Raw genomic sequence first — 22999 nt, 5'->3', positions numbered from 1 at the left:
TCTGTTCTATTAAAAGTACAACTCCCAGAAACTACCTACTACTAGCTAACTGACTACTTTAGCTCATTACTCAAACAGACGTTATGGGAAAACCTATTTATGTCTTTACACACGTGGTAAGTAAGTGTTCCTGTGTGTGAGATTAGAACTACAAACTAGCAAATAACTTATAGTCGATAAATAACCGAAGCACGGCTTTGAAAACAGTCAATAATTTGAAACTTTACCCGTTTTAGCGAAAACTACCTGCGAAAAGAAGAGGAGACTCGATCCGAACTTCTGGTCACATGACTGAAATCATCCAATCAGGGCTTTTGCGCAATTTACACGCAATTAGCTAAATTTGAGACGTTTTGTTCCGTTAGTTTGTTGTAAAACTTTTCTTAAGACTGTACCTGGCAATATGTCTGGCTGTAAGATATACTATTCGGACAGGTACAATGACGACCAGTATGAGTACAGGTGAGTAGTTTTTTTTTTTTTTTTATCATTTATCTCGTTAACTTGCTAGCTAAGTGTCACCCGTTTTAACTGCTGTACCATTAGCTAATGTTACATAAACAGACGTACATTCGGCAGAAGAAACGTTAAGTCTTCATTCTTAAAGACTGTCTTCTGGTAAAATAAAATAGAAATAAACCGTCTGAAAACATGTATCATTCAGCACCAGTGTCACTTTTTTGTGTCGCTTGCCTGCAGTGTGTTTTTTAGGATGCTAGTTTGGTCATAATACTGCAGCACCTTTAGTTTGTTCTGTTATTTCACTTCAGAGGCATTATAGATGCGTTTTTAAATTAAAAAAATAAGGACAAGACTTTACAAAAATAAAAATCATTGAAATGGTGTTGCCTATACTATAACACTGGTTGACAAACAAAATTCACTAAACCAGCATCTTCCTAATGGTGTCACAGCTGTGTCTAATAAACCAGTGTGATTGCGAAGCTCTTATAAGCTGAAAAGATCCAGTCACTTTAAGTGGTGCTGCATATATTGTACATACTGCATATTTACTCCTCCAGAAGCTTGAGTTTTCTGATAAAGGTAAAATGTGCAACAGCATACTATTTTGCTGCTTCAGGGATGCCTTAGTGTGTGAATTAAATTCTCCAGTGCCTATTTAGAACAGTCTGCAGCAAAACTCCTGCCCTCATTTTTTATATATTGTTTTCTGTGGGAAATGAATGCAAAAGCTACCATTAATTCCCTCTAAAATTGTGACTCATGTTGCAGTGTCTTTCAGAATCTTTTTTAGCACATTGTTAAACCCTAAAACTAACATTTCCAGTTGATGAAACCTTACTGCAGGCTCATACAGAAATAATCTCTGTTTCTCCTCATTAGACATGTGGTTCTGCCTCGGGAGATGGCCAGGCATGTGCCAAAATCCCGCTTGATGTCTGAAGATGAGTGGAGACAACTGGGCGTGCAGCAGTCCCAAGGATGGATCCACTACATGATACATGAACCAGGTGTGTAACCACTGTGTAGCTCACTGTCTTGTTAACCGTCCTATAAACACACATTGTGAGATCAATGACGTTCTTGGTTTGGTGACTTCTTTGTATCATGTGTCTGTGATTGTCCTTTCAGAGCCCCACATCCTTCTGTTTAGAAGACCTCTACTAAAGCACTGACACAGTCCCACTGGAAGATTCCGCCTGGGATCTTTTTTTTTTTTAGTTTTCAGTGAATACTATTTAGCTGCTAGTTACTTGTGCTGCACATTGGCTGTATTTTCTCAACCAAAGAGCTCATTTTGTGTAAATATTGTTGGTATTTGTCATTCTGATTTGTCTCAGTGGACTTCACAAAATCAGGTGAAAAAGAACTGCTTTGGAAACCGGCCTGAATTTATGAGTGGTGATGTGATAGCTAAAAATATGCATGATTGCTTTGATTTTATTTTGTGTTAGAGATTCTGAAATGTTCGGTCTCTTCCTACTGAAAGAACATTTAGATCACTTTGCAATCAACTCCCCACATATTTTTTTCCTTTTTGCTCATAGTTCCTTTACTTGGCCAGAAGAGGGCGCAGTGGTCCAGGTTTTGGTTGACAGCCTGAAAACAAATGAAGTCAGTACAGCATCATCCTGAGATATGGAAGTGTAGCTTTGAAACCATCTTTCTGATTTTTTTTTTCAGCTTTTTTCTCATACATTAAATGTCATTTATAGAACACTAAGGCTTAATGTATTAAATATTCCAAATTATACTGTCATTAAATGTCCATTAATCCATAAAATCTATGAGGTGTAGGTGTCTCAGTGTACAGCCTATATCTTTGTATAAAACTAGACTACAGTCTAATGTCATAGCTGACTTCCAAGGAGAAACGTTTGCTGGTGCTTGCGTAAATAATTCAGATGGTAGAAAGTGTTTCTATGGAAAAGGCTGACGTGTCACTCTAGATTGAACCAGCAGGAGTCATACCTCGTTTAGAAATAGGCTGAAACAGCTTTGTGAATATTTAATTGATCGTCTGGTGTCAAAGGTGATAATGGGCTTGAATTTCCGCATAATGAGAATGTGATGCATTAGTGTTTAAATCAATGTCAGCAACAGATAAAACAAACGGTTTATTTCTGCTTCAGATAGGTAGTCACAGTTTGAATGTGAAGAAAAAAAACGCAGACAGGAAGTAAGTGTGAAACAAATATATTGCTTGGATAAAATGTCTTTTGAATGCATATTTTTCATGAATTTGATTCATAGTGGCATAACGTTGCTTAATGTCAAACATAAGACGTACACAGTGGTTAGGAGTCCTTCTAACCATAGTAGCTCCATTCCTGCTATCAGATCCCTTTCATAAGCTTGAGCTTTGACTTTCTAGAAGGAAATAGTGCCCTCTAAAGATTAAAGACACCGGATAATCTCAAGTGAAAATGTCAAACTCCAAGGTAGCCGTGAAGGACCAAACCAAGACAGTAAAAGTGCAAACATCTCAAGATAAATCACACTATAAATAAGTCAGGTCTGAACTGCCCCAGACGCTGTCCTTATATACAGCTGTATTGTTCCATACAAGCACTGCTTTAAGGTTTTGTTTGGTTTCATCAATAAAAATATTCATAAGTCCTTTTTTTGGGTTGAAAAGCAGCCCAGAGGTCCTCAAACTGAGGTAACTAATGAGCTTCATCTCCTCATAGGGTTTGGTAGGAGTCCCAAAACCATCATCACCTCCAGGTCTGCTCCCTGCAGGAGGCTGTGCTGTCAATTCTTTACTTCATGGTTCATCAAGCTCCCATGTAAGAAGTGACACTGAGACATCATTTTCCATCCGTTTATGATAGTTTCAGTGTCAAAGATGTGGTCCTCCTGGACTCAGGACCAAGTTCACAACCTGATGCAGATGAATCAAGTCTTCACAAAGCTCTGTGGCCATCACAGCTTTCCTGCAGGGGGAAGAACAGAGCCGTACTGTACAAGGAGTGGAGGACGTGCACTAATTGATGTGCTAAAATAATACTACATGTACATAAAGTGACAAGAAGCCATCGTTCACCATTAAAAGGCAAATTCTTTTGAATGTTAACTGCCCTGGGTTCTAGACCTGTAACATATCTGCATGCATAACCAATTTTATCAGTAATTTATAAATAAAATAAATTGTAAATGAGCTGAAAATTAAACTAGTTTAACATTTGGACACTTCTTTGGCTTGATGCACGCAAGTAGTACCAGACTAAAGCCAGACTACTGAAGGACAGAACCCTTGTCTTCTGTTTAATAAAGCATGATTAAAAGAAATCTATAAATTCAATTTTATATATTGAAATATCCAATTTCTTTACTATTTGTGAAAAATGTCACAAGACTTGTGAATGTATTTTCAAGAGATTTCCATTAGTAATACTTTTAAAGGATTAAACACAAATGGTTAATTGATCATGCGGTAGAGAAAATGTAGTTAGATGTAATGAAGTTAAAAAGCAGCTCACAGAAACAGCTGCAGGGACAGCTCTTTAACTGTACGTCAAAGCTTACAAAACACTGTTGGTCTGCAGAGTAGAAGTAATTTGCAGAAGGTGCTCCTTTCATGGAATCAACTTCCTTTAAGTATTTTTTTTTTCTATGTTCATTTTTTTTCCCTTTCTGATTAATTGCTATGGCCCTGATAAATCTGGACTTTGCTCTTCTCAAACAGGTGGCAAGAGTTTACCACTAACGCCAAACATGCAGAGCAGGTTAAAACTGGTGCACACGATGTAGGTCAATCCACCGCACAATGGTGTTTATGAGATTGGGGGAAAAACCACTCCAAGATCTACGACCTACCCAGGCCTTCTCCCATCTTTTCAGCAGTTGCTCGTGCTCTGTGAGTGCACCCCTCCACTGGTTCAAATCCCTGGATGGAATGTTCTCCTCATCTGTTGAATAACAACACCTTTTATGGATTCACATCTTTTCCATTATTCCAGGCACTAGACTGTTTCCACTCCGCATGCGGCGCCATGATCACATAGAAACAGTTGATACTATTCTACTCTACACACTCCACACAGGTCCAGATACCTCCAATAGTGAGGCGGAGGTCGATCTCAGACATGTCATTTCCTGTGCTGGCTTCAGCAACACAGTGGTATCGGGCATCCTTGATCAGCGGCCCCTCTCGGAGCCAGCTGCTCACCAGTACCGTCCTCTGACCCAGTGGCCGGCGGTATTCCATTATGGGGGTGTCCAGACTGTGCCCATTTATTAGCCAGTGAATGTGGACGTCACTGGGACCTGCGGGACAGAAACTTCATGTTGACCCCCGACTGTCGAGACGCTGATGCATGAATACTTGCCTTTCTGTTCAGTGTGAGTAAACAGGTCCAAAGGTTTGAGTACACATGCATAGTAGACAGTACAAGAGCAGAATTCAGAGTATTTTTTCCAATTAACACATTCTGTAACTTTCAATATTTTTTTGTCAGCAGAAATGATTAAAGTCAAAAACGCAAGAAAACAAAACAGTTTTGAAAATGTTTGACAAGATTTATTTCACCTCCCTAACAATAGCCACAGTCAGAAAAAGTCCCCTAAATTTATGTACATCTTCAAAGGTATTTTTCCATATATACAAATATATTTACATTTCTTTACAGGCACAAAAAAATATCCCGTTAAAGTATTGAGATGTAAGACAGTTGAGCAAACTTTAATTTGTTTCTCAACACCCTGGATAAAATGGATTTATTTTTTAATTTTTTACATATTTCTCATCAGACTGTGGTTACACAATAGTATACACAAAACTGAGGACTGTGAGACGACCCGATTGCTGGGAAGTTGACAGATTCACAATGACTCCCAGTTTTGTCTTTTTAAACATTCACCCATTTTAAAAGGTATTTTGAAAAGTGTTGGCTTGGTACAAACAAATCCAGGAACGCACTCACTCCTGGTTAGTCTGAGTCATGCTAACATGCAAAGAGAGAGAATGAGTGGAGGGTGACGGGTTAAGAAGTCAGAGGAAGAGGTTTCCAAACCGAGCAGGAGGGGAAAGCCGGGGTGTGAGCTGAGTCAGTGTCACAGGCAACACTCACCCAGGGCGAGGCAGAAGAGCAGGAAGGCCTCCTGGGCATGAACCCCCCAGGCCTGGTCCTTCAGCAGGGGAGGCAACAGTCTCACCTCTGCCTCCCGAGCCTCCACATTGTGGGGCTTGGTGGAGGAGGAGGACCATGAAGAAGAAGAAGAGGAGGAAGGGAGGACAGGGGGAGTGCTACTTCCAGAGGAGAGCAGGGAGGATGAAGTGTCGACAGAGGAGGCTGTGAGAGGAGTGATGGAAAAGAAGAGAGTTTTGAGGACGATGCAAACCAGAAAAAGGGAAACTCGTGAGCAATCTAAAAACCCACTCTGTCGCAATAAATAAAACAGGAAGGTCACAACTCCTTGTGTAACACACAAAATGATATTACCACAGATCATTTTAAATAATCTAAAACTGACGGCCTAATAACATTACAGCAAAAAAAAAAAAAAAAATAGAACTTCAGATTGTTTCCAGGGCTCTGTTACCAAGCATCTGTACATTTTTACTGTATTTTATTAACAGACTACATGAGGGAAGATTACTAATGAGGGGTTAATACACAGGACCATCAGAGCTGAATCTATGTGGGAATGTCAACTTCACAGGGAGGAAATAAACTTAAATACACTGGGGACTTAGTGTCCTTCTGGAAAACTCGACACAAGACAGCGCTTGATATAATCCAGCATTTCTCCATCATGCAAGTTGTCACGTGTCCACTCGTACTTTTGTTTTTCTGCCTTTCAAATCCTGCGCTGCCACTGAACGGATGATAACGTTGTGTGACAATGCTAGGTGGTAACGTATTGAGCATATCTTCCCTGAGAAATTACTAAAGACGAGACACTGCTTCAAAAAAAAAAAAAAAAAAAGATGCAAAAGCTTCAAGAGATTATTTTTTCACTCACGTTCTAAACACGACTCCAATTTGGAAAACATCACAGTAACTTACCAATTTGGTAAACAATGTTTCCAATTTGGAATTTTAAGAAATAGCTTTTCTTGCTGGACTAAGCTGAAAGAGTGCAGCTTTTTTTTTATTTAATACAGTTTTTTGCTTGATCATCAAAAGCCCTAAAATCAGACAGCAAGAGTTAAAACTCTACAGCCAAATGAGACGCCTGACATCGGCCGTGTGTCCATACAGCGTTTTCTCCTGGCAGGGAAGCGCTGGCAGGGCGCTGGGGAGCACTTCATAAAAAAAGCGCTCCCACGCTGAGTGTGGGATTTGTCTTTATCTATACAGCTTGAGATAGACAGACACAGCCAGAACAAGCTTCTCCTCCATTTTCTTGGTAACCACGGCGACAAATCCCGCCTATATTGAGTGCCTGAAAAGGTGACACTGACGACACCAGTGCATGTCTAAAACGTTCAGAGATTTTCAGCTGTAAGCCTTCTTTCATGTATGTTCTTTCCGCACTGGTGACAAATTTTTAAAAAAACAGTGGTATTCAGAAAAAAATGCAATATGGACACTCAGCCTTCATGAGATGCTGTACACTGGACATACTTTCATATCGCGGACACTGTTAGGCTTGTATGTCAAGGGCAGATGCAGAAAGAGCACCTGTATCCTCTGGGTTCAGAGAAACAAAAGAGGGACAGAGGTTTCTGGCTAGCAGTAAGGTTAATCTGCATCTGCAAACTGGATGGGCTGCGATTCACAGTCCACATCAAAAGGTTTCTCCTGTGAGGGGCTGTCATCTCCAAAACTGTGGGATGGGATCCGACCGTTGCCGCACTCCGGTTCCGTCTCGTACCCGGTGTCACGCAGCGCTCGGAGGTTCTGAGTGGTCTGGCTGCCGTTCTGCGTTGGTTGCTCAGTCATGTTGATTTTGTCAGTTGTGGAGGTTTCCATTAAACCCGCCTCACAGGCCGTGTACTCCTGCTGGTGGGTGCTCTTGTGACTCCCCAACAGAGCAGCTCGCAGCTTCAGGCACGGAGCCGGGAGATACTGCATGTAGCAGTTGTACACCAATGCAGCCAGGAAGAGGAGGAAGAAGAGCAGAAAGAGGAAGAGGAGCGCCGTGCTGTTGTTGTGCTGCAAATACTCAGCCGCTGGGTCCTGTTTGCCTGGATTGTGAACGTTGTCTGGAGAGGGAAGATACTGCTTTGGAGGGAACTTGATGGTGCTGCTGGGAGGCGGGGTTAGTGATGAGTCAGTCTGGGGTGGGGAGGTGAAGAAGGCTGTGGATGTGAAGCTGGGAGGAGCAAGCGCTGAAGTTAGTGGGGCTCTGTCTGTCTTAGCATTACCTTCTGCATCTGCATGAGTACCGGGCGTCTCCTGACTGCCGAGGGTGGTGGTGGTGGGCTGGCCTGCCTGCTGTGGGGGTCTGGGAGGAAGATCCAGACTGAGAATGTATCCAGCCAGCAGACGGCTGAAGTTCTTCCCGGCAGCAGAGGCCCATTCCACAGACCAGCACTCGTAGTAGCCTTGATCCTCTGGGGCCACGCTGTAAATGAGGAGCCCGTTTTCGGCGATGAGGTGGAAGCGAGACGCCTCGGTGAGAACCGAGCCGTTGGATTTCCACATCACCTGGGCGAGGTTGGAGTGTACCAGGCACGGCAGCTCAGCAGAGCTTCCTGGTTTCACCGTCACACGCTGGTAGTCCTTCTGGGAGAGACCTGACACTAAACAACAGACAAATGTTGTTTAATATCAGGTCTAATAATGATGGTCCACAGAGAAAAATCACACAACATTGCTTACATTTTGGACAAAAAAAAAAAAAAACACACCAAAAAGAAAATGGAAAAAAAGTAAAAACAGATTTTCATTGATAATGAAAATATGGCATTCATGTTTTAAAATCAATTCATAATAATTAACCCTTTGAAATCCAAAACCCACCAGTGTGTTTGACAGGTATTTTATGCTTTTAAAAAAAAAAACTAAAAAATGTCTAAAAACTAAAAAATCTGCAAAATTATATACATTTTTAGAGACAGACAGAATTGACAGATTTTCCTATTCCTATATTCTGTCAAAGGCAAAAGATTCTGCAGTAACTGATGCAATCATGAAGCCATTGTGTGTGAGAAATATCTACACATTTGGGGACATTTTGGCTGAACTGAGCTGAACTGCAGGCTGTGTGTACACAGAACAGATAGAAATAGAAAAAGCAATAAATTGAAAATCTAAGCAGTATTAAACTAGATGTTGCGTCACTATTTGTGTAGTACGTTTTCATTTTTTTAAATTTTTTCTTTCGAATAAATATTCAGAGAAAATCAACTGTTTTTTAACAACTTACGTCTTTATATCTGTTCTATTCTGCACGAGACATTTTTAAGGTTTGTCTACTTCTAGGTTTGGTGTGCTGTTTCCATAAAAGACTTAATCTATTATAGCCCACAGCGTAGAAAAATGACAGGACCAAAAAAAGCCCGCAAAATGCTTCAGAGGGTGAAGTCAGCCTGGATGACATTTCGTCCAACATCCCACCATGTCTTATCTACACACCACCTAGTTTGAGTCGTATGGTGGGATACTTTAGGAGAGAGAAAAAGGTGACATTGCCTAAATTCTACTCTCACTGTTGATGTTACTAAGCGTCTTTGTTAGGTTGTCTGTGAGCACCTTACCTGAAGGACAGACGTCTGCGTCACCATTCAGGCTCTGGATTAGCCTCCTGAAAAACAAGCATTATTTTAATAAGTCTAAAATATGTAAACAGAGATGACACAACATGTGGCCTGAGATAGAAAAGCAGGTTAAACTGGACAGATTATGTTTTAGCTTTGTTAACCGGCGCAATAATGCATGAGAGGAGTACCGGTATGCAGGAAAAAGATAACAATGATAGCAGGCTGTTCTTTTAGCTTGATGGTGAGTTACCTAAGCTTTTGGCTGGGAATATCAAAGATGTTGACACAGGCAGCGGTGTGAGGGTCCCAGGCGCAGTACGGGTCTCGTGCCAAGACGCAGTCATCGCAGGACGAATACCTGCCGCAGAAAGCTGTAGGGGACTGGACCACACCCGAGTCTGACCCGGCGTACAGGGAACGCGTCTGTGGAAGCGCCACATTGTTCACATTAACCCTTGTGTCATCCTGTGAGTCAAAATTGACCCATTTTAAAGTTAGAAAATGTGGAAAAATATATATATATTTTCACAGTGAAACTTATGATGTCCACATTTTCAACATTTTTGGGAAATCTTTGAACATTTTTGGTGAAAAAAAATGTTAAAAATGTTTCTTACGAACATTCACAATAAAAATCAACCAAAATCCAGCGAAATTCACTGGATTTTTTGTGAATCTTCTGAAAGAAAATGTTAGAAGTTTTACTGATATATATGTAATCACTTAAGATATTTTTAGGGTTTTTTGGAAGATTTTTTCTCCTTTTGGGAAAATATTTTCTTGCCAACTCTGGGTTTGTTTTTTTTTTTTTTTAAATAAAACTTTTAATGGAAACTGTCAAGGCATTATTGGAATTTTGTTCCTGAAGGTTTTGCAAATTTTCAGAAATTTGGGAAATTTTTTTGCTGAATTCTTGGATTTTTTGGTGCCCGTAAATGAGGACAACAGGAGGGTTAACTATCTGTATTGTAACTTAGTTTTAAAGCAACAAAGCAGAACTCTTTAAAACCCACAAAGACAAACGTACTTATCATCTGAAAGTCTAATGTGTAAAGATCATCTTGAATTAGAGAAAAAGCTGCTTTTGCCTTCAACAATCATGCTATCTTGTCAGCCGCTCCTTATCACCAGCTTCTTCACAGCAGAGTAAACGTACCAGAAAAATGTGCCACACACCCACACACACAAATGATTTCACACTCTGGCCGTTTCGTTGTCATTTCCTACGCTTAAAAAAAAAAGAAGACATTTTCCATTTCTTCTTCTGCATTTGTTTCTTTTTACAGTTACTAACAATAACACAAAGTCACTGACCTCTGACGACAGCAGCAAGTTTTTGATGGGCTCAGAGTTCTTCAGGAGTTGGATCTCCTCCACAATGTGAACTTCTCCTTCAAACACCACTGACTTGTGCAAGACTCCTTTATCTAAATAAGAAAATGGTATAATGCCAGTCATTCAGCCAAGGTAAATGCAAGAAATGTTGATATTTTTGACAGACATTTCTATATTCAGCGACTCACATTAGCATAATGGGCTACTAACTCGACTGCGATGTATAAACGTTTCCCATACACCATGTTAACTGATATGTGGTTACCTGTTCCAGTGAAGATGACGTCATAAATGTTCTTGTCGAGCGCTCTGACTCTTTCCACGACAATCTGAGTGTAATTGACGTCTTTGGTGATGAGCCGAGGCCCGTTGCCGATGGGCAGGACGGGATCCTCCAGCAGGGGGTGGTCCTTCACAAACTGAAGGGTTTTATCCGGCAAGTGGAGCGAGCTGCTGATGTTCTGCTGTCGCATCAGGTTGTTGATACACTGGTGTAGAAGACAGAGAGGAAGATGTAGAGTAAGACAGGAAACTACACTGGAAAAACTCAAGATCTTACCAAGTCTATTGGTCTTCTTTTTAGTCAAAATGTCTCATCCCACTTGATTTAAGATAAATTCACTTAACAAGTGACATTTCAGCAAGATGGAGGGACTTGTTTTAAGACATGCATCCTAAATATGTTAAGTCAAACAATCTTGAAATCATCTTGTTTCGAGTTGAATTTTACAAGAAAACTCAAAATAAGTTTATCCCTGGTGTCGTCCTGCAGATCAAATTGACCTGTTTTAAAGTTTGAAAATGTGGGAAAAAATATATTTTCACAGTGAAACTTCTGATGTCCACGTTTTCAACATTTTTGGGAAATCTTTCAACATTTTTTGGTGGAAAAAAAGAAATGTTAAGAATGTTTCTTTTAAGAACATTCACATAAAAATCAACCAAAATCCAGCAAAGTTTTACTGATATATTTGTAATCACTTTAGATATTTTTAGGATTTTTTGGAAGATTTTTACAAATTTTTTGAAAATATTTACAAGAATTTCCTTTCCAATTTATTTTTTTAAATAAAACTTTTAAGGGAAACTTTAAAAGAATTATTGGAATTTTCTTTCTGAAGGTTTTGCAAATTTTCTGAAATTTGGGGAATTTTTTTGCTGATTTCTTGAATTTTTTTTCAGGCAAGGAAACAATATTTTTTGGTGCCCATAAATGAAGACAACAGGAGGGCTAAAACATCTCAAATTAGGAGGTTTCATCAAAGCAAAAATCTATTTTTGAGTGAAAAACTACAATGTTTTAGCATATCTGGCTTATTTTAAGACACCTAAGCTTGACAGTCCTGGTAAAATAAGTTTTTCCAGCTAATTTTAAGATCTCAAGATTCTAAATATCATATCTTATTTCAAGAATAAGAATTATTTCATTTTTCACTTGTTGTATTAGCAGATTTTTCCACTTATTTCAAGGTAAAAGTTCCTTGAATTAATTTTTTTTCTCCTTGTTTTGAGAGGGGCATTTTTTCCAGTGTAAGTAGTTCACTGCATATACATTCACATCCACTTTATGCACAGTAAAGCTGAAGACGCATTATCCTTAAAAAAAAACATCAAGACTTGCCTAAAATATGCACTAGTTGAGTCAATTAAGGCTAAACTGTGCCTGACAAACGAGTCCATTTTTCCAGGTAAGTAGTACAATTACTGGATAAAGTATTTCTTATCCCAGGATTGCAAAAATGTTTACACAAAACTGAGCTCATTGTTTACTCTTCAAGCTGTGTTTGAGGCACTTACCGCTCCAGGACGTGGAGAGGGAGTGACGCCGTTGTACCGCACCCACTTGGTGTGGGACTGCTCCACTGTGGCCTTCTGCATGTACTTTCCCTTGGAGAAGACCTCTTCCACTGCCGTCATGTTGTAGGCGCAGACGGCTGACAAACCCACATTACCCCTGGGGAGGTGAGGGAATAAGGATGATGATGGGGTTGGGAGAGAAAATAAAAATAAGAAAATAAGTGAGGGAAGTGAACTTAAAGCATGCACTGTATTGCAGCGTCTGATTCCCAGCTGAAGATCTTCAAATGACTGACCACTGAGAAGTGAAGACGCCATAGATGACCGTGTCTCTCCAATCCGTCCCCTTCAGAATGAAGACATCATGCACTACGTTGAAAACAAAGTTGAGCTCCGGCATGGAGCACACCAGCTTGGCTTTCAGAAAGGATGTCCATTTCTTCTGCAGAGTGCGCTGCCCCCCGAGGTCACCCTGTGGTGGGACATGGAGGGGAGAGTCAGAGAAAAGAAGCGAAAGGAAATGGAAACAAAAAGAGGGAGTTGAATTGGCAGAGAGTTTGTACAAGGGCATAATTCCCATTGAGAGGACATGTCTCCTCACCTTTTAAAATCCTGTTTTTGTCTTCCCTTATGTGTATCAATTTGAGTTGATTTTTAAATAGCGTTCCCTTACTTTTCAACTGTAATAGTCCAGATAACACAGAAAAACTGCTGAAAAAAATGTTTGATGCACTCACCTGTGTCGGCTTAACAAGCTAATTTAAGTCCAGAGTGTGAAGTAATAATGCAAATATGATACTTTCTCTCAGATGGTGACAAAAAATTTAAATAATCTGAAGTGCATGTACAATGCAGACCTCTAGAGGTTATCAGAGAATTTCTATTTGTTATACTTCTATTACGGTAATATGGAAAGGACAATTCTATTTATCTATTTTTTAATCAGCTTTTCTTTATTGAGTTTGGGACGGGGCACAAAGTCCTTTCTTTACACTGTAACCTCATACTAAATGTCACAAGCTAGGTTTATGTCTACAAAAAGTTCTGCCGCTGCAACAGTATTGTTTGCCATCGCCCATAAAAGCTGAGCCCCTGTGTGTCCGTGACAGAATTATGAGCTCAGGTTAGATTAAAAAGAGAGACAAGGAAATTGAAGAGGGGAGGAAAAGGAGAAAGGCATGCGCACACAAACAAGAAGAAGATCGGAGCTAAACAGGAATGGTGCTGGTATGTGCAGATGGTGCACAACGTGTACCGACCTTACAGACGCGCGCCACCCTGGGGATGAGCAGCTTGCCAAAGAATTCGTACTCCACTGACACCTCAGTGAAGAAGTAGTAGATTTTGTCGTCCTCGCCATCTGCTCTGTTTTTCCCTTCTCTGATCACGTCGGCAAAAACAAAACTGGGTTCTGCGAGGAAAGCAGAGAGAGGAGACAGACAAAGGGACCGTTAAAGGTTGTATAGGAAAGAAGACGTCGAAAGTGAATCTGCTGTTGTGAAAGTCTCACTGTAACCCTGCTACTGAAGGGGATATTATAAATTATTTAGCAGAAACCTTCAGAAAATCAGATATCAGGCATGCCTTGATGAAGTTTTGGGAGTCCTTTAATATTAGAGTATCGGGTCAGATATTCAGCATTTTTCCACTTATCAGTACAGTTATATTTTTAACAGATTCCTGATAAACTGTGCATCAAAGATACACATTTAGAAGTTCTGTCCATGAAAATAACCCCTTGCTGCTTTAAAATGGCTTAAATGTACCTCTACACTATTACTTCGTTTAGAATGTGCAGCTATAGGAAGTCCTTGCCTCCCACACCTCATCATTCACTGCACCTGGAACACACCAGCTCACCTACAACTCTGCTCAAACACTGGAAAATTACACAAGTTGCAGTGATGGAGCAGTCCATGCATAATACATGTTCAAAGTGGAAACCAATTCTAATGAAGGATAATGATACAGAAAGTCCATCCCATGATGAAGGAACGAGCCGAGTATTTGGATCAGCTAGTAACGCACAATCAGCTTGTAACGTTGGACAATCGTGCGACATCGTCCGACCGGGGGGTGGGATCCGAATATTCAGATATTCAGGTCCAGCCATTTACTTCGCCAAGGAGTATGTGATAATCAGCGTTGGTTTGTCCGTCTGTTGGTCTGTCTGTTAGCAATATTACTCAAAAACGGACTAACAGATTTGGATGAAATTCTCAGGGAAGGTCAGAAATGACACAAGGACCAAGTGACTAGATTTTGGCAGGGATGCAGCTTATAGTCTGGATCCACAGCTTTGTTAGAGATTTCCGTACCATTGCGAGATATCAGCACGGCGTCACTGTAACTATGACAACAAGAGAACGCTACATCAGCTGCCTGCTGACGATGTCATGATTGCGATGCTACTACACATCGACCACTGCAGACTTGTCCGTCGGAAATGATACAAGGAACATTTGATTAAATTGTGGGGGTGTTTCCAATTCCCATCAATTCCTGCCGCGCGCTACACATTTAGGTCACACGATTCAGCATTCGTACATAACGTACACATGCATAACACAAACCTGTGCTCAGCTCAAGGTCATCTTATTTGATGGTACATCTATACTAAATGGCCTCATTTTACGGTGCCGTGATTTCTGCCACAAATTTTTTCAAGATTTCAGCCATCGGAATCACACAAAAACTGAGCAGCCTCGGCGGAGTGTTGCACTCTCTGAGTGCTTTTCTTGTTTAGTATGAAATCCTGAAGACTGTCATTGGTAAACTCCAGTTCAAAGTCAAAATCCTTCTTCTGTCTGTAGTCTGTCATTTTGAACCATGTCTCACCAACCGCATCCGATTAAACGTCACGATTAATAGCTGACACTGAAGCATAAATCAATATTTCATTTTTACTCCAAATGTGCATCAGTTCTTGGTCTCCTTGGTTGCTAATAATCAGTATCTGCCCTGAAAAAAACACCTCGATCGACCTCCAATTCTGCACTTAAACGTGGAATAAATCAACTCTGGCACGCCTATTTATTTATTTTTTGCTATAGATAAATAAGGGAGTGGAATTTCTTCCCTTGCAAACATTATTTGGCTGTGTACAGACACCAGCTGGCTACAACCAGAGAACAAACTAGTTTAATTTTGGCCTGTCAACAAATCACTTCCAACATTAACTATAATAAGTGGGTGGTGATGGTTAGCAGTTCAGCAGTCACAGTCTGTTAGCAATGAGAATCAGCTAGCTGAATGTTTTTCCCTTTGCTCATGTGACAGAACAAAAACAAAAAATAGATTTAAATCGGTGCACCTAACATGTCACTCAGAAGCTACACAGGAGAGCAAAAATGTTCACACGTTAAGATGCCCTCATCAGTCCCAATACTGATACCTGGGGAAAAGCCAACAATTCAAAAACTGTCAGTTGATTTAGCATGGACTCTTGTCACATATTTTCCAAACTCACCATTGAGCCATGACGTGGAATACTCTGTCCTCAGCAGGGACTGGGATGGAGAGTATCTGGAAATAATCGGTTCACTTCCTAAGAAGTTATAAGCCGTCCCTGAGTACAGCTCTCCATCTGACGGAAAAACAGAGAATAAAACAACCATTTTACTGTACACTCAGTCCCCATACAAAAACAGAGATTACTGGGCATTACTTTACTGCAGGGTGGACGACCCAGAAAGCTCTTTGTGGAATAAGATAAAAATCGGCCTCCACTCACCAACCATGACAGTAGTAAAGCTTTGCGAGGGGTCGAAGGAGCACTTCCCTCGGCCGTCTTCATGTCGACCGTCCAGTGAGAAGCTGCCGAGGTTCTGGAAGAGCAGATTATGTTCAGTTAAAGGTCGCAGCATCGATTGGCAAGTCTGAGCACATGTTTATTTGTGCAGCGTGGCGTCCCCAGTCGAGGAGGGATTGAGCATCAACCTACCAAGTAATCGCACTGCGGCTGAAAAGCGTGTGTGCCGCAGACATACAGCCGCTCATCGTCCACAACTTGGAGCACTCGAATGTAGTTTAAACAATCCCTCTGAAAAGAAACATTGTGTATTTATTATAGATTGTTCATTCATCAAGACACATTAAACATTTTTTTTTAAAAAGTCTGAATTAATAAACTGACCTCTTTTGATTTTCCTTTGGTTGTGCACATACTCATGGGTTTGTCTGCAACCGTCCACAGAACCTGAAGATAGTGAGAAGAAAATTAATCAAAAGTACTTTTTCCTCTCGTGATCACACACTTTATTCATATCGTCAAACCTTGTTGTTTTTGACTGTCACATTCTTCTTGCTGAGCTGAAAGATGGCCTCTCTTGCTCCCACATACAGAGCGTCTCTTTCCTCACTCAGCAGTAACGTGGAGTAGTTGAAGACGCCCGGCTCTGAAAACTCCATCAGATCTAAATCTGAGCAGAAAACCATTTGATCGCTTTAATTCAAACACCCAGAACAAAGATAAACTAAACACACCATGTCTGACTTATCAACATCAGTATTAAACAGTAATCAGAATTTAATTTAAAGCTGCTGTGAGTGACATTTTTTCATTAATAACAGACCAAAAGAACCGCTAGATAATTATAAAGATTATTCTCAGTCAAGTCTCTGTAGAGTTTTAGCCATTTTCATCTCATTGCACGACCAACTTAGCGATAAACTGACAAAGTTAGCAGCCAGTTGATGAACACTGTCAAACACCTGGCAGCTCAATAATGTTCCTCAGCATCTGATGGATGTATAAATAGGTGTTGGTTTGCCAACAACTTCACTTTAACGCCTTGATAAACTGATTATATATCAGTATTGTGTTTGCAGAGTGTTTCTGCTGCCCCCAAGGGGCCAAAAACCGATACCCCCTGTACCCCAAACAGTTTCTGGTCGTTCTTTGCTCCAGTCACATTTTAACTCATTGTGGGCTCATTTGCCACTGCAAGTCCTGCACCTCTATGGAAACTGCACAACCATGGCTAGAAGTATAGAGAACTCAGAAATGTATTTCATGCTGCATAATTGCAATAATGTTACAAATTACAAAACCTGAAAAAAACAACATACTATAGATATATAACTCGTACTACCTTTTTAATTAGTTTCGGTACTTTTCTCCTGTCTGGTCTGTGTAAATACAGCCTGCAGTTCATTCCAGTTTTGCTAAAAAGTTCCTGAGTTTTTATGGCATTATTTGTTGTTCGCAGTTTTGTCACCAATAGTTTTGCAGCTGCACAGAGGAGAGCATTGGTTTTTTTCTTTAGTTTTTTTACAGAATCTGGTTAGTGAAAGTAGTTTACACAAAATTTTAAATGAATCAAGTGATTTTGATGAAATGTCATGAGTCTGCATTTAGATACGATTACATTTTCTCATAGAATGGTGTGTCACAGATGAGCAGCTCTGATGTAGTTGAAAATCTGATTACTTTTTGTGTCTTTGCATTTTCTGACTCTGATAAGGAGCGTCACTTTAACCATTTTTAGAAGATAACGCTTTCCAAACCCACTGGTGGGTTTTGGGGTTTCGAGGGTAATTGAAGTTTTTAGCTTTAAGGTTGTATTAATCCTCTTCAGGGGTGCACAGGTAAAAACCAACAATGCAAGCAAAGACTTTTTCTCTGTAACCGACTAACTCGACCCTTGAACACAGATTCAGACATGCTTGTGCCTCTTAAAGCACAGCACATTACCATTATATAAGTGGCTCTCATTGTACATATGCCGTGTTGTGATTGACGGGAAAACTTAGTGAAGAGTTTGTGTTTGGAGGGCACTGCTTGTGCCAGGTGCAAGTGGGTTCGGGTTGCAGGTGCCGGGTCATAAACACCACAATGATGAAAGCAAATACCCTCACTGAGTGACTGACTGAAACAGTGACTGGGCCACAGTGAGAGCACAAACTTTGTTAAAGGGTGAGCTGTGCTCGTTCCCACACACAGACTGAGTTACTTGAGCTATTTCTGTAAACTGCAGTATGCAAATAGAAGTTCCACCTGACACAAAAGTGCTCTGACTTGAGAGCTTGTAGTGAGACTGAGAGCAATTCTTTTGAGATAAAATTAGGCAACAGGTGCTACTGAGCAGTCTATTGTGAACTTGATAGATTGACTTACAGGAGAGCTTTGACAAATTACAAAGATCTATAAAAGGTGAAGGTTCCGTTTCGACTTCATTTCCAGTGAAGTGACTGAACTTTCCATGAGTGTCTCACGTTTCTTCTTTTCACATCACGTAAGCTCATAAATACCAGAGTTGTCTAACAAGCATGACTTCCCCTATTGAATGCTTTCAAATGTGAGTGCATTGTTCATGCAAAGTTTCAATTTAAATCAGCGCTGGGAACTGCAAAGAGCACTTACTAGAAATAAGGAGGGGCTTATTGTAAACAGGAGGCAGCAGCATGCGGTTGTTGGTCGGCTTTAATGGTAAACATTTAATAATTAATTTCATATTTGATTGCTTGACATATAAATCCCTACAGAGCCAAAACTGATGTCTTCATTTGTTTATTTAATTGCACTATTACTCATTCATACACATAACTGGCTGTAATAGCTGACAGTAGTTTTGTTAATATGACTTTGATGGAGAAATTAGTGATAATAGTAAAAACCAGTCATCTACTTGTTTATTCACTGAGAAATACAATTCCTTTAAGGCTTACCTTGGTGCCTCCAGGATGTTCGAGGCACAGCGTGGGGTCCATGGGTGGAGACCTCCAGCAGCAGCCCCAGAAACACTCCCAGTACGCCAAATCCCATGTTAGACTCTGATAACTTCGGAACGGTGAAGTTTCCTCTGCAGACGCACACAAAGACAAAATTGAAGTAGCAAACCAAAAGCTGCACTGACAAAGCATTTCACGCGGATGTTGAGTTCTTCATCGGCTGATCTAATCTCACAGCACAAACGCTGAAAAGGGACAGGCATCAAATCCCTTATACTGAAAGATGGCAGGGCTGATTGATCCTCTTTTGCATCAGTTCGGTTAGTACAGAAAGTCACAAGCGCTTGAATAAAATCAGCAATAAAAGATATTTTGGTCAGAAAATGTGCAGCAAACACCCTCCACCTACCCCTTTTTAATGCTGTCACATTTGAAATACAAATATTTGACACATTAAGAACACATCAGCAAATAAAAGAAGGTTATTGCTTCTGCATCACACTAGATCTGCAATAATTAGCAGATCAATTACTCCCTTCAGTCATTTTACAAAGCAAGAAAATAACCAGTTTGAAGGATTAGCTGCTACTTTGACTTGTATATAAATATACACACGACAATAAATTAAATATTTCTGAGTTTTGGACTATGCAATTTTAACATACCACTTCAGGCATTCATTCTGATTTGGATGTGTGTGAAAACAGGAAAGTTTTTAATATCACGTCAAACATCTGGACGTGTTTGAGTTTCGCGTTTTAAAAAAAATCTGCTGTTTTTTGTTTGCCAGCTGGGCCCTGCAAAAGTCATCCACACATCAGCAAGTAAGCAAACTCTCACTAGTGTTATGTAAAATGATGCTGAACTCCGTCACAACAGAGACAATGCGGCCATGTGCAATTCCCAATCCCTTTACTTCCATCCCAGTGCATAACTAAAAGCCTATCTTGTAAATGACTGCCTGCTTTTGGGACCTGGGGAACTGCAGGATTAAATAACGAAGCGGGAAAACAGATGGACGTGGGGTTGCACTTGAATAAGATAACAGACGGGACAGTGAGGACGACGGAAAGGAAGGGACGCAGCATCTGTACAGGTTCTGAACTAACATGACCCGCAATGGGAGAAAACTGCCTGCTCCTGTTTGTAATGAGCACGAAAACAAACGCACACACCCAGCCGGGATGATACTCTGGCATGCAAATAAATTCATCTGTGTAATGGAGCATGTGGTGGTGTGTGTAATTATGATTCTAGTATGACATTTCCATTAACTGCTGCGTGTTATGTGAAGATTTACCACCTCTGGCTCACGAAAATGCCATCCTGTGCTGCGTAATTGTTGAGACACAGTAGTAGGTGTATCCTTTTGCCTCGGGTGACAGTGACGACAATGACCGTAACTATCACAGCATTCCTGCTAGCTATCAGCTCCTATCAGATGCGGGTGTCTTTTTCCATTTGACAATTTGTATCAGAGCACTGCGATCTTTCTGCCTTCGAGCAGCTCTTGCTTCCTTTATTCACTTCAGGATGAGCCAGATAAAGACCCCATTAAGCTGCTCAGTGTCATTTATGAAAGTGTTTAACTTATCCAGACACACCTTAGCGGGTTTAGGCTGTCACGTTCAATAAACCTTACATATCCCATTTATAGTCCGCTTAGGCGTTGAGCTATAAAAAATGATATAAAACAGCAAAATTATGTTTGTTGCTTGCATTTTTGCTGTGGTTAATGTCTCACAGTTTAACAAACCATGCTACAAGTTGGCAGTTTTAGGTCAGCAGAAAAGCTGGGGTGAAAAGCACGAGCTTTGCAGCTTAAGTAAAATATTAAAATAAATCTCTAAATCTGTTCCCAATCCTGTTTGTAATACATGCACTGTGCCGTACCACGCAGGGCACACGCAAAATAATCTTGGTCGATTTTCACGACTGTCAACCGAATTCACCCCGACATGGACGGAAGACTGATTACCTTCTTTTACTCTATGAACACTTCTACCACTGAAAAGGCATTAGCTCGAAAAGTGATTAACTGACATAATTCAATTGTAAAGCTCGAGTGCTTCCTTTCTCTTGATCCAATCATGTGAAAACAGGAGTGTTGGACGGTGGCGGCACAATTCGAGCTTTGTACTCATTGAACACAGATGAAGTTGGCTTTTACATTTCTGGAGAGGACTGCTGACGAAGCTGTGTGCTGCCCGCATGCTAAAGTCAAGACCAGTGTTGTTGGAATAAGCATGAGGCAGGTGGGTTTTGGCTGGTCAGGTGGTTTGCGTGCACTCCTCTTAGGAAGTAAACCGATCTGGCACAAAGCAGGTTATTCTGGTTCTTACCACACTCAAAAGAAGCTGAAGTACCCGCACAACAGCTCCACAAAATGGGTGGACCAGTCACACTGAGAATGCGATTAAAGGCTATCGGATGTCACGTAAGACGAGGATTAAATCAAGTGACTGACAGAAAAACACCTGAAAAAAACTTGACGTACAAGACACTATTCTGCAAGGAGCATGTACAGTGTTTTACCATTTTATTGGGTCATTTGTCTTCATTTGTTATTTTTACGCATATTTCAAGCACATAGAACAGATAAATCATTGTCAACTACTTTTTAATGACCTACTAGCACCGTTGTGGTTCACGTCACTCAAATATAGGTTAGTAATCAGTTACCCAGCAGAGGGGGAGGTATATCGTATGGCACAGCACATATAGACAATCAATGAGGCCCACCACAGCTAGAGAAAAGGAGGGAGAATGCTAATTGATTATTGATTTGGTTGTAAATGAGAACAAATGGCCCCAAAGGCCATGACCCTCCTAATACCAGGATTGTTTTTTTCTTTTATTGTGAGGGTTTCCACTGACAAAATCTGGCAAAGATGGAATTCCATCCCGGCTTCAGGCCTCGCCATGGACTCCACTCTGCTAAAGAGGGGGTCAAATACACAAGGACCTATTGTTTACTGAAGATGAGGGTAGCCCCCACTCCACTCCACCCCCATCACATCCACATCATCACTACAGAGTAGTTAACAATGAACAGAGAGAGAGAAAGGAGAGAGAGGCATCACTTCGCCCTCTCATCCACTTCGTCTACAGTCTTGCCAATGGAAATGCCAGGACAGCTTAGCCATGAGGAAACCCCTGAGCCAAGGCACTGTTTTCAAAGATCACAGGAGCCCATGAGATCTGGAAGCATCCCATAAGGAAGATACACAAACTGTGTGATGACAGCAGCAGAAACTGTCCTTGTAAAAGAGACGCAGAAAGGGACTGAAATAGCAACAGTGTGAACGGATGAGATAACAATGCAGAAGACCCCAGGCACATTAAATTTCTGTTGCAGCCCTTTGAAAAATGTTCTCTTGTTCCAAATTCCAAAAATTAAACCCTCAGCTAGAGTCAATGCTCTATCTGCACACTTCTGAAGCCCTCTTACCATTCTGACCCCCATTTAGGCCAAAGCTTAAGCTTCAAAACCTTTGAGAGTCAGAGTTACAGTAGCAGAAAGAGCACACTGGCAGCTACCCGATGCTGCTGAGAGATTTAGAGGAGTGGCCATATTGGCCTGGGACATTTAAGACGGTTACCATGCTGGCAGGTCTCTTTGAGTCTTTTGTGTTCCCCTCTCAGTTCCTTTGGCTGGGCAGGGAGGTTGACACCTGCTTGGGGCCTTGGGGTTCCCAGCACTGTGCTGTTAACTGGGCACAGATATTGGCAGGCTGCCCACTGACTGGGGACAGAGAGGGGGAAACTGGAGCTCAGCCTATCTGTGCAGGAGAATTTTCAACGTATCGAATGTGAAAGAGAGAAAATGGAAAAAAAAAGTATTGGGAGCAAGAAATCAGTTCATTTTGATTGAAGCTAGTCATCATACCGATTCACTGAATAACTAACAACGGGTGGAGATCTGCAGCTATTTCGTTGTTAGTCATTGTTTTTCCCATTAGCATGACCACGGTGAATCACAAAGGCAGCATTCTATAACTAGGCTTCCATAGTGAGTCTTTTCTGCTCTGCTTCACTGCTTACCCTTTGAAACTTAACCAAATTGAAGCTTAAAATCAC

The 22999-nt window shown here is 40.9% G+C and overlaps 1 protein-coding gene across 9 annotated transcripts in view; it reads right to left on the bottom strand.

Moving 5' to 3' along the window:
- Window positions 1–2566: 2566 nt before the first annotated feature.
- Window positions 2567–22999, bottom strand: part of sema4d (sema domain, immunoglobulin domain (Ig), transmembrane domain (TM) and short cytoplasmic domain, (semaphorin) 4D) — a 44398-nt gene continuing 23965 nt past the window's right edge. For 5 of the 9 annotated variants that reach the window (XM_022203735.2, XM_022203711.2, XM_051938491.1 and 2 more), the window contains 14 exons: window positions 18917–19050; window positions 16523–16668; window positions 16383–16445; window positions 16191–16289; window positions 15981–16074; window positions 15717–15833; window positions 13507–13658; window positions 12544–12719; window positions 12248–12404; window positions 10716–10938; window positions 10430–10542; window positions 9366–9538; window positions 9113–9159; window positions 5741–8155 (listed from right to left, as the gene is read on the bottom strand). In XM_022203735.2, coding sequence (XP_022059427.2) covers window positions 7152–8155; window positions 9113–9159; window positions 9366–9538; window positions 10430–10542; window positions 10716–10938; window positions 12248–12404; window positions 12544–12719; window positions 13507–13658; window positions 15717–15833; window positions 15981–16074; window positions 16191–16289; window positions 16383–16445; window positions 16523–16668; window positions 18917–19013 — 2661 coding nt within the window. In that variant the 5' untranslated portion in view covers window positions 19014–19050 and the 3' untranslated portion in view covers window positions 5741–7151. Of the gene's footprint in view, window positions 3399–4281; window positions 4374–4518; window positions 4732–5534; window positions 8156–9112; window positions 9160–9365; window positions 9539–10429; window positions 10543–10715; window positions 10939–12247; window positions 12405–12543; window positions 12720–13506; window positions 13659–15716; window positions 15834–15980; window positions 16075–16190; window positions 16290–16382; window positions 16446–16522; window positions 16669–18916; window positions 19051–22999 lie in introns of those variants that run through there. The other 4 variants (XM_051938490.1, XM_051938492.1, XM_051938494.1 and 1 more) reach the window with 4 other exon arrangements.

The sequence above is a fragment of the Acanthochromis polyacanthus genome, chromosome 18, assembly GCF_021347895.1.
Source record: "Acanthochromis polyacanthus isolate Apoly-LR-REF ecotype Palm Island chromosome 18, KAUST_Apoly_ChrSc, whole genome shotgun sequence".
Lineage (NCBI taxonomy): Eukaryota > Metazoa > Chordata > Actinopteri > Pomacentridae > Acanthochromis > Acanthochromis polyacanthus.
This window is presented reverse-complemented; position numbering and strand designations above follow the sequence as displayed.